This window comes from Trachemys scripta, chromosome 9 (genome assembly GCF_013100865.1).
Source record: "Trachemys scripta elegans isolate TJP31775 chromosome 9, CAS_Tse_1.0, whole genome shotgun sequence".
NCBI lineage: Eukaryota > Metazoa > Chordata > Testudines > Emydidae > Trachemys > Trachemys scripta.
In genome coordinates, this window is record NC_048306.1 from 95,201,326 (window position 1) to 95,213,356 (window position 12,031).

General features: G+C 43.5%; 1 protein-coding gene across 2 annotated transcripts in view; it reads right to left on the minus strand.

Moving 5' to 3' along the window:
* The window catches only part of LAMP3 (lysosomal associated membrane protein 3), a 33,060-nt gene that overhangs the window by 6,334 nt on the left and 14,695 nt on the right, over positions 1 to 12,031 (minus strand). For both annotated transcript variants that reach the window (XM_034782584.1, XM_034782583.1), the window contains exons 4-5: positions 6,957 to 7,014; positions 5,029 to 5,193 (exon numbers count right to left, since the gene is read on the minus strand). In XM_034782584.1, the coding sequence (XP_034638475.1) occupies positions 5,029 to 5,193; positions 6,957 to 7,014 (223 nt within the window). The remainder of the gene's footprint in view (positions 1 to 5,028; positions 5,194 to 6,956; positions 7,015 to 12,031) is intronic.

The following is a 12,031-nucleotide window of genomic DNA, read 5'->3' on the forward strand; positions in this document are numbered from 1 at the left end:
AAGTAGTCATGGGCTAAGAGGGAAGGTTCTCTCATGGATTGGTAACTGGTTAAAAGATAGGAAACAAACAATCGGAATAAATGGTTAGTTTTCAGAATGGAGAGAGGTAAATAGTGGTGTCCCCCAGGGGTTTGTACTGGGACCAGTCCTATTCAACATATTCATAAATGATCTGGGAAAAAGGATAAAACAGTGAGGTGGCAACATTTGTAGATGATACAAAACTACTCAAGATAGCTAAGTCCCAGGCAGACTGCGAAGAGCTACAAAAGGATCTCTCAAAACTGAGCAACAAAATGGCAGATGAAATTCAATGTTGATAAATGCAAAGTAATGCACATTGGAAAACATAATTCCAACTATACATATAAAATGATGGGGTCTAAATTAGCTGTTACCATTCAAGAAAGAGATCTTGGAGTCATTGTGGATAGTTCTCAGAAAACATCCACTCAAAATGCAGCGGAAGTCAAAAAAGCGAACAGAATGTTGGGAATCATTAAGAAAGGGATAGATAATAAGACAGAAAATATCATATTGCCTCTATATAAATCCATGGTACGCCCACATCTTGAATACTGTGTGCAGATGTGGTCACCCCCCCCTCTCAAAAAGGATATATTGGAATTGGAAAAGGTTCAGAAAAGGCAACAAAAATGATTAGGGGCATGGAACAGCTGCCGTATGAGGAGAGATTAACAAAATTTAGACTTTTCAGCTTGGAAAAGAGATGACTAATGGGGGATATGATAGAGGTCTATAAAATCATGACTGGTGTGGAGAAAGTAAATAAGGAAGTGCTATTTACTCCTTCTCATAACACAAGAATTAGGGGTCAACCTGTGGAGTTCCTTGACAGAGGATGTTGTGAAGGCCAAGACACTAACTGGGTTAAAAAAAGAACTAGATAAATGCATGGAAGATAGGTCCATAAGTGGCTGTGAGCCAGGATGGGCAAGAATGGTGTCCCTAGCCTCTGCTTGCCAAAAGCTGGGAATGAGCAACAGGGAATGGATCACTTGATGATTACCTGTTCTGTTCATTCCGTCTGGGGCACCTGGCAATTGGCCACTGTCAGAAGACAGTATACTGGGCTAGATGGACCTTTGGTCTGACCTAGCATGGCCGTTCTTATGTTCTTATGTATGGCCAAAGAAGGGAGTCCATAGCCAAGCACTTCATTAGCATGATAAGGATCACACCTAAATCCATATCTCCTCAAACCTACAAATTCTCCATCCCCAGAATCCCATATTTAACTCTGAACACCTGCGAGTGAGGAGGTTGGGGGTGGGGGGTGAGAGTTTTGGATGTAGGACAGAGGATTATGCCTAATACCGATTCTACTTGGAGTCATACATTAGCATCCACTGTCTTGGAGGCTAGAGCACAATAGCCCATCACAGAAGGACTTGCAGTATCAAGATCTTAGATGATAGATCCATTTACTAATTAAATAATATTTGGGAAATTTATTATATATCTAATAGGACTCCAGAGGCTTTTGTAGGCAAGTAATGTATATCTTTTAAATGTGCCTAAATATTAACTCCAAACATACCTTTTACCTGTAAAGAAGGGAGACAAATACTGAAGTCCTTAGTCAGTCCCTAAATAGGCAAAACTCCTATTGAAATCAGTAAGAGTTTTGCCTGACTAAGGACTTAGGGATTGGGTTCAATGGGAGGTTGGCCTGAGGAAGAACTGAATAAAGACAGCAAAATTTAGGACATTTACTTGAATAGGACTTAAGGATCCAGCTCATTTAAAACTTGCACTACAGTCAGAATAACATTAGAGATGAGAGGATAGTCTGAGTTTCACCATTGCCCAATGCTAGTAGCTGCAGGAAACTGTTCATAGATCCACCTGATCTTAATGCACGAGCCTCACTCAGTGCTCCAGAGAAAGGCCTCTGATGTGATGCCTTGAGTAGTTTCCTCTGGTCAATTAAATCCTTTACATATGATCACAATTCACGAATCATCACAGCTCAGCAGCCAATCCAATTTATACCCAAAATATGCTAGTGTCCAAGTAACTTTCTTCCACTGTGACTTATGCCTAATGCCTTGGGCACAGCAGGAAGGTCAGATGTTGACTGTCCTCCAAGAAAGATAAAGTCTCTCCATGTCTGTGACATACAATACTAAATCATAGAGTGTTAGTAAAACTGTCTGATTCCTTTTCCTGCTGTTAATCTGATCTTCAATTCTTTTTAACCTCCTGTTCTGCATTGCTACAGGTTGTGGTGAGCTGCGGGTTGGTTCAATCTTCTCAGCAGAGGGGAATCTTTACATCAGCAGCATGTAGCTAACCTGGAGCATATTCTGGAGTATAAAATGTCATCTATAACTCCAGAACTACCACACTGCTTACCCCACTCCTGATCCAGTTCTTACCTAGCTCATTGGTTTCACCTAGTGCTGGGTGCTGCTTTTTTAAAAAGTAAGTCTTTGGTGAATTCAGGACTGTAGTAAAGCTACACAGCTTCTGTAATCTGCATTCAAACTCTCCACAAATCTGCAGATGTCTGGATCAGGGATGTTGGTTTGGGGGCAACTTTGGGTTGTGAGCACTGAGAACTATTTCCAGTATATGGAAGTGTGATTCAAAAGTAACTTTTAGGGGTTTCCAAACAACACTAGAACAAGCCAAACTCCTCCTGGATGTAACTCCATTGTGGCTTATACAAAACCATAAGTATCTTGAAACCCACTGTCATTGCTGTTGGTGTTTTCTTTCTTCCTTTTTTTTTTTTTTTAAATAAGCAAATCTGGTGCAATGGAAGTGAAACTGCACTGTCTCAGAGACGTGACGTAAGAAGGCCATTTGTGTGGCTGCTTTATAGAACCAGCTTTCACTGGGGATTTTTCATTCATCATCTGCATACAGAACAGTATGTAACTTTCTCATAACTGTTTCTTGGTCATTGGGGGAATTCTTTTAACCAAAGTTACCTGCCTTCTGGCCTTTTGGCTAAGATACAATATAACATCATTTTGGAGACATCCTTGATTAACAGGCTATCTCCTGGTATAGGAAGACAGATTATGTGATCTAATAGACCTTTTATATGTGTTACCACTGGAGATTGGGCCATACCAAAATCCCAAGTCTGAATAAACTCATTCTTTTGGGAAGTTCAGATATGAATTTGGAGACCAACTATGATCCACATTAGCTCAGTTTTGTTGTATGGGAAAAACCTTTGTGAGAATGTGTTTACGTTAAAACAAATGCCAAATAAATCTTGCAAATTCAGCTTAAATTTTAAGAACTTTTAAAAATATTTATGGGGGAAAATGTGAAGAAGATGATGTCATAGGGAACTGCAGGAGGTCTATGGAGAACCCAGTATAGTAAATGTAGTGAAGTCCCAATCACTTCATTGGACAGGGCATGTTGTTAGGATGATGGAAGACACACCAAACAAGGCATTTCTTGGAAGGACATCCTTGTGGTGTCCAACCTCATGGCTAATAAGGAGAAGATGGAGGGATAACAGTGAGCAAAGTCTAAGAGCTTTTAATATGAATTACCCTCAACTGGAAAAATATGCCCTTGACAGAAAGAGATCGGGACAAATTGTGAGAGTGGCCAAGGTTCTCCATAGTCTACAGAGCCAGGAAGCAGTAGTAGAGAAAAACACACAGTTTCCCACTATATTACCTTCTATGCATAATGAGAAGTACTAGCCTGCCTGGAGGAGAAGGAGCTGAAATGCTGAACTAGCAAAGGAAGAACAACAATTTAGTTTTAACAAAGTCAAAGGAGAGAATTAGACAGGGAAGGGGAATCAAGGAAATGATCTTTTGAAAGAACCATAGAATATCAGGGTTGGAAGGGACCTCAGAAGTTCATCTAGTCCAACCCCTGCTCAAAGCAGGTCCAATCCCAAGACAGATTTTTGCCCCAGATCCCTAAGTGGCCCTCTCAAGGATTGAACTCACAACCCTGGGTTCAACAGGCCAATGTGCAAACCACTGAGCTATCCCTCCCCTCCCAAAGCAAGTAGAATATCAGAGGGCAAAGGAAGAGCTATGCACCTTTTCTTTTAATGTGTGTAAATGACGGAGAAATGAGAAATCTGCTTGACTACTTAGGTTCGGGTATGGTGCCATGACCATAGAATATGAGCACCTTATATGAATTAAAAGCACAAGACAATATTGATCATCCTGTCTCTTTCTTCCAAGTGGGTAGCACTAAGCTACTTGACTGGCTTGTGTTTGCGTGTCTGTATGCAAGAGGAACTTGTTCAAGGAAAGCCAACTTGAAGAGATGAGCTTTGCATTTAATGCTGAATATAAGCAGGCTGATGGTCATTCTTGCTGGACCTTTTCTGATAGTGAGTTCCATAGTCTCTAGGTCCAGACCCACTAACAGTTCCATCTCCTGCATGCCACAGCTGTTCCCTACTGGAAGGCAGTTTTATCATTCCAGTGAAGTGTAGCTGTTGTGGGAGATCATGGTTCTAAAGGGACAGATGTTCTCCCAGGTAGCTAGTCCCAGAGACAGCTTTGACAACAGAGACCTTGAATTGGACTCTGTATACAATGGACTAGAGGACAGGAAGCCAATGCAATGGTTGTAAATACACTTCCAGTAGCACTGGGAAAGCAAGAGGAGGTGGGGGATAGAACGGTCACTGAGAGACAGGTAGGGTCAGGGATGGTGAGTTTTTAAGGATGAAGGGAAATAGAGCATGTTTATAGGCAGAGGGAAAGGAGCCAAAAGTCATGGAGAAGCTTTCTGTTTCATGCCCTGGCCTGAAATATGACTGGGAGAGACCGATGACATCAGCAGCTGACAGATGGAAACACTGGGGAAGCAGTTTGCCTTAGAGAGCCATTACTTTACATTGATTTTCCACATATTTAACGGAGCCACCATATTTCCAGCCTGCCAGCCCACAATGAGAAAAGCCTCCTTGCTATATTAATAATACTGAAATGCTGCCCAGTTGCAAATCTTTAGCTCCTGGAGCCACAAAATAAGCCTGGATGAGCTAACTCTCTAACGTACCTTTCCCAAACTGGTCACCAACAATGGCAAAGGCTTGGAGTTGGGTGTTAACAGTGAGCAGCTGGAAGTTGTCTGCCAGGTTCACCATCTGTTTGCTGAGACACTTAAATGAATTCCCCATCGTAGCTGTAAACAGCTGCTTGCTTGTAACATTGTGCCATGAACCTGGAGGCCACAAAGAGAGAGAGACACAAATAGGAATAGACAATAACTCTATGGAAACATTTCTGAGGTTGAGTGGTGGCTGATTCTGAAGAGCCTTTGTCCCCAATGCTTTGGGAGGGCAGTAGGCACTTCTGTGGGTGCATATTGGAACAGTCTTTGTATCACAATGTTTATCAGCCCCAAATATTTTTTTAATGAATGGCTGCTTTAATGGGCAGACCTTGGGAAGATGAGAGTTTGGGATGGGTTTGGAAAGCACACAACAATTCACATGCTTCTTCAAACCTTACCTGAAATCCTCGAGTCTGCAAAACTGGGATGAAAATGTCACAAGAATTAGCCTTTATGCCACGTCTCCAGTCCTGTCACTTCCAGCCACAGATGCCAATTGATTCTCTCACAGGATTTTGGGACTTCTGGTGCTGATTGCTGAATAAACCGTTTCCCAGCACTACAGAACTTTATAAAAAGGTTTGGCTCCAGTTTGATTCAAGAAGTGAGCGATGTGTCAGGCATGATTGGTTCTCATGTTTTACCACCCAGTTGGTCTATCCCTAGTTTTAATGTGCTGGATGCAACTTTTTGCAAGACATGGGGAAGCTCTTTGAAAATTGGCACTGAGGGTAGCCCTTAGATAGGCATCTCCTTTGGGCCTGCTCCTTCTTTCCCGTTCAGTGTTATTAATCAGAAGTAGCTCCATTAAAGTCAATGGAATTCTCATACATGAGAAGAGAATCAGGTACATAAACTCAGATCCTGAAAGCCATGTAGACACCTAACTCCCATTTAAATAAATATCTTTGAGGATCTGGGCCATAGTGTCCAGCACTATCAGGACACCCCTGCTTGAGTGATTACTTTAGTTTCATTCTTCTTCTGTTGGCCAGAGAGTAACAAGCATGAATCAGAAGACTAATGAATAACGTGGCTCAAAACATACGTAAAATTAATAATAGGGAAAATATATAATGATGGTGCAGGATTCATCACTTTGACCTAAATAGAATTCTCTCTAGTGTTGTTTTCCCTGAGTTAGCACTTCAGATGTCACTCATTTATGTTAAAGCTGTGAGCACCAGGCCAGTGTGAGAAAGAGAAAAACGTGGGTCTGTTGTGAAGATGGGTCAGAGATAAAATTACAGCTCTTGACACCAAGGGTTATTAAAAAAGTGTTTGGGTTAGGATCCAAATTTTAAAATTGGTTCTTATATTTACATTGGGCCAAACCAACATGCCTGACATGACCACTCCTACACTTTGGGGTGTTTGGAAGCTGTATCCAGATCTGAATTTCTGTGGCGTGTGCTTGTTTCTGGTTTATAAGTCACAACGTTTCTGGTTTATAAGTCACAAAGTTTCTCTCTGAGTGCAGATACAAAACTTTCCCAAAGCTGAGTGGTATTTGGATTTGGACCCTTCTCCAGTCTATATCAAGGACAGTTGAGAGGTATAGGAATGAGTTGGAGACACAAGTACGAAAAAAGAATTGTGATAAGTTAACTGCAACTGAGTCACATCTTTTTGATTTTTAAACCATAAAAGTTTAGGTGGAGGCTAATTTGAAAGAGTGACTAAAATACAGTAACTATCAGCAAAATCACGGCTTTTAATTAAGGCAGCCTGAGTCTACCCCCAGATATGTAGACCCCCAGATATGTAGAAAACTGAAAATAACTGATAAGAAAAAAATCACAACAAAATTAAATCAAGAATGGTTTGGAAATGAAATTAACACCGTGAATATAAAATACACAAACACTTACCCACAGAGGGTATCTTTAAGCTGGCCTCAACTGTACTGATGTAATAGACTCTATCTTTCTGCAAAATAACAAATTAATATCGTTAGCTGCCATTGCGCCTTAATGTTTGCGAAATATAATACACAGTATACTGCGGGGCAGGGAAGACAAACCCAGCAAAATGGACTCAGGGAGGATATGAGAAGAAATAGTTATTGTCTCGCTAAACAAAGCAGGTGTTTTGTGGAAGAAACTTAAATTCCATTGCCCTGTGGAGCTTCAAGATTATTATTAATTTTCCAGATGCTTTACAAAAGCAAAAAGTCACAGGGCCAGGTTATCATCTGGTGTAATTTCAGTTCTATTGTTTTCAATGGATCTGTGCTGATTTATAATGATTGAGAGTCTGGCTAACAGTCCCGGCCCTGAAGAGTTTATGATTCAAATTTGACACTACCCATGAGGGTCATTAAAAATAAACCGAGAGTGAATGAGAAAAATTGGGTAAAGGTAGCAGTGACGAGATCACACAATTATTCAAGATTGGAACATATCAAAAAAATCCTCCCATCAGATCCTGAGAATCAACTCCCTCAACCAGCCCATAGGGACTATATTTTAATATTCTGGTGCCGGAGTCTGGCGCAAACACCCTGCTATATACACTACAGCTAATGCTCAGTTCAGTTCAAGTGGATCATGTGGGTGTGATTTGCAGGTGTTGTATGTGAGTATAAGCCATATATATGCAGTGTTGTTCAGGGACAGCTTTAGGAACTGTGGAGCCTGATTCGAATACCCGGCGGCGGTCAGGGTCTTCGGCGGCACTTTGGCGGCGGGGAGTCCTTCACTTGCCCCAGGTCTTCCGCGGCACTGAAGGACCGCCCCCCCCCCCCACTGCCAAAATGCCGCTGAAGACCCGGAGTGAGTGAAGGACCCCCGGACGCCGAAGTGCCGCCAAAGACTCGGACCGCCGCCGGGTGAGCAAAAAAATTTAAAAGGTGCCTAAGGTGCGGGGCCCTCTTAGGCGCGTGCGTGGGGCCCTCTTAGGCGCGGGGCCTGATTCCGGGGAATCGGCCTAAAGCCAGCCCTGGTGTTGTTGTAACTGTGTTGGACCTAGGATATTAGAGACCAGGGCCGGCGCTTCCATTTAGACGACCTAGGGGTTGCCTAGGACACCAGGATTTGAGGGGGGGGGCATTTTGACGCCCTTGGCGGCAATTCGGCGCTGGGGGGTCCTTCCGCGCTCCGGGTCTTCGGCAGCAATTCTGCGGCGGGTCCTTCAATCGCTCCAGGACCCGCCGCCAAAGTGCCCCAAAGACCAGGAGCGCGGAAGGACCCCTCCGCCGCAAAATTGCCGATGACAACCGGGCCTCGGTTTGCCTAGGGCGCCAAAAACCCTGAGACACAAGATAGGCAAGGTAATATCTTTTATTGGACCAACTGGTAAGAAAGACAAGCTTTAGAGCTTACACAGAGCTGACCTGAAGAAGACCTGTGTAAGAACCAAACCTTGTCTCTCCCACCAACAGAAGTTGATCCAGTAAAAGATATTACTTAGCTCACCTTGTGTCCGTACGTTTCCATGTCATTTGTAGTAACCGCATGTTGGGGAGGGTTCCGCAAGTTTTTGTATTACACAAGTTAATAGGCACAAGATGAGACCTTTTATTTTTCTATCCTGTGTTCTGCTGTTATACTTGGAGGGAGAATCTCCACACTGCTCTCTTTAGTTGAATTTATGTATGACTTACACAGAGCTGAATGGCGGCTTTAAATCAGTCTCACAGCAGTAGCACTGCCCCAGCAGCAGCTCCTGGATTCAAGGTGCTTGGGACAGGAAGATGTCTGCAACAATTTGTGCATTTCCACTGTGAGTAGAGATCTCTTTCCAGTTTGGGTTTTGCTTACCTTCCATTCAGTGTAACAACAAATTTGAGGTGAAATCATATCGCAAAACAAGAGAGGAAACTGTAAGCGGAATGGTCCTTTCTGTAACTTGGGTAATTGCACACACCTCCCACAAGGCCAGCTTGATTTCACAGGCTTGCAGCTTTGTGGAGTGGAAAATACCTGAGATCATGACAGCTGACTGTGATATTTTCAGCTGACCATCCTGCGTGGGTATTGCACTAAAGCCTGGTGGCGTGTGATTGTCTGATTGCTCTGCCCTGGGACCTTCACGGAAATGAGAGCTGTATCTTATGAGGCTATTCCCAAGGAGCCATATTTTAAATGAAAGAAATGCAAGTTTTAGGTTTAGAATTTGGCCCTCCTCTTGCAGCCCTGCTGCGAGGCTGAATTACCAGTGGCTTCAGCCATAGGCACCGACTCCAGCCCTGGAGCACCCACGGGGAAAAATGAGTGGATGCTCTGCACCCACCGGCAGCCAAGCTCCCCTCACCCTCCGCCCCACTTCCTCCCCCTCCCCTGAGTGGGCCGCGTCCCCGCTCCTCCGCCTACCTCCCAGCGTTTCCCGGCTGGACGCCACCAAACAGCTGTTTGGCAGCGTTAGCACACTCTGGGAGTTGGAGAAGGAGCGGGAACGTGGCGCACTCAGGGGAAGAGGCGGGGCCAGGGTGGAGATTTGGGGAAAGAGTTGGAATGGGGCAGGGAGGGGACGGAGTTGGGGTGGGGACTTTGGGGAAGGGGTTGGAATGGGGGCGGGGCAGAGGTGGGAAGAGGTGGGGCAAGGCCCCATGGAAGGGGTGGAGTGGGGGCGGGGCCGGGGGCTGATGGGTGTTGAGCACCCACAGGAAAGAGGGGAAGTTGGCGCCTACGGCTTCAGCTACAGTCCTGTGTATGGAAGGACTGGAGGGTTAGACTGCTGGCTAATTGCCAGCTGGCAACTATTCTCCTCTTGTACTTCTCCTTCTCAAAGTAAGGAGAGTTTTAAGGCTCACAGGTTTCAACAACAATAATAGAAAATGTGTGAAACTCCATCGTCAGAAAAAGAGGAAAGAAGTTCTAATAATTATACCTTGCACTTTCTATAGCACTGAAGATTTCAAGCCCTTTACAAATGTCATTTACACCTCATCACACCTTTGTGGGGGAAATATTAGAATGCCTATTTTACAGATGGTTAAACCAAGAGGACTAATGATTTGCACAAGATCACACAGCGATCCTAGGAATGTTGACTCCTAGTAGCCCACTCTAACCACTATACTCCAGTGAGAAGCAGCTGTCAGTGAAGTTCCTGACCGACAAGTGTCCATATCACAAAAAAGTTGCCATCTCCATTAGCAACCTTGCATTCTGTCCAGACATGGGACCAATTCTACTCTGAGGAATAAAACATCTGTTCTTACTGAGCATATGGTGGGTACATTACAGGCCTTCCTGTTTTCAAACCCTGTGCAAGGACATCTGCCTGTGGGTTCATAGAAGCAGCTACTCATTTATCTGTCATCACATTTCAGCACTGCAGACATGTGACTTGAGGGTCTGATTCTGCTCTTGGCTACACTGATGCAAATCAGGAGTGACTGGAGCTACACAAGTGTAAAACCAGTTTGCCTGTGACCAGAATAGTCCTTGAGAGTCTGAAGGTTGACCATACCAGACTGAAACTGTAGCAAACAGAGTTCTGAACAGCTCATATTTCAAAGTCCTGACACTCTTGTGAGAGCTTATCTTTAAGTAAAGGATAGATTGTGCAATGCTGTGCCATTAATCTCATTGTTCTGGGGGTGAGAGCAAGCACAGCTCCCAAAGTTTCATATCAGTATCTTTAGTGCTGCTGCTCCAGTTGATGCTTATATGTACTTGAATCACAGGACTTGGTCTAAGGATCCTTGCAGGGAGAACACATCCAAAACAAACACTTAAAATATTAACTGATCCTTTGTTTTCAAACATTTCCTCTGTATATTTTTGCTTCACCTCACATTTATTCCTCTTTCATCTGCAGTTTTAGAAATCTGTCTCCAGTCAACCAAAGGAGATGGGTTTCAGAGTGGTAGCTGTGTTATTCACCAGAATCTAATATCATCACATTGCCCAAATATTAACAACTTTGGGCAGTATAAACTGGCATTGCTTGCTCCAATGTCTCCAATGGACCTATGCCAATTTACACCAGTTGAGGACCTGGCCCTTTGTCCAAAGGTGAATTGTGAATGTTGGATGATTAACCACTTGCATGTTCCCTAACACAGTTGTCGTTAACAGGGGTCTAGGATGATTTCCCTGATCACTCTGGAGGACAGAGGCATTCTGTCCTGGAAGACTAATGGAACCAAAATCAAGGTTTTGGTTTGACCCATTACAAAGATACAGTTCAGCTATGAAGCTCAGACTCAAACCCAAATGTTTCCAAAGTTCAGGTGTGTTCAGATTTGAGCCCTTCTTCATGTAACAATCTTGTGGCTTTGTGAGATTAAATCACAGAGGCAGTTGATGATGTTACAGTTTTATTACAGTCTCTTTTCCATTGTAAAGACCTTTTGTCAACTGCCTTGTCCATTGCATTCATAGTACAAACTTCTCTTTAGAGCACTGCTGGTGTCACGGTACAATCCCTGTTAGCCATCATAGAATCTATTCCCTCTGCACACCAAAAACCTAGGCATGGGTGTCCCATATAAACCAGAGTTCCTTGTCTCTTTAATTTAGGGCCCAGTGCCAGGTTCCTGACATGCACAGAGATGTATTTATTCAGAATAACATGGTCACTGACATGCCATACTGTATTCTACATACATGTTTGGAATAGAGATGCCCCCAAACTAAACCCTGGACCCAAACACTTCTGAAGTTTGGTGGTTGAGGAAATCTGAATTTGCAAATGTCTCCTCTCTTTATAATGGGCCAAACCAAAAATTCAGGTATAAACAGCCCCATATTTTGAGCTGTGTGCAATCCACATCCAGGTTTTGAGTGATACCCTGTTGTAATATCAATATTTTGCCCTTCTCTGGTGTCTTCAACCAGAGGATCTCAGAGCACTTTACTGACATTAATTTATTGAGCATCAGAACACCCTGTGAAGTCTTGTAGATGGAGAAAATGAGGAACAGGGAGATGAAAAGACTTGCCCATGATCATGCAATGAATCAATGAGTGACCTGGGAATAGAACTGAGGAACTGA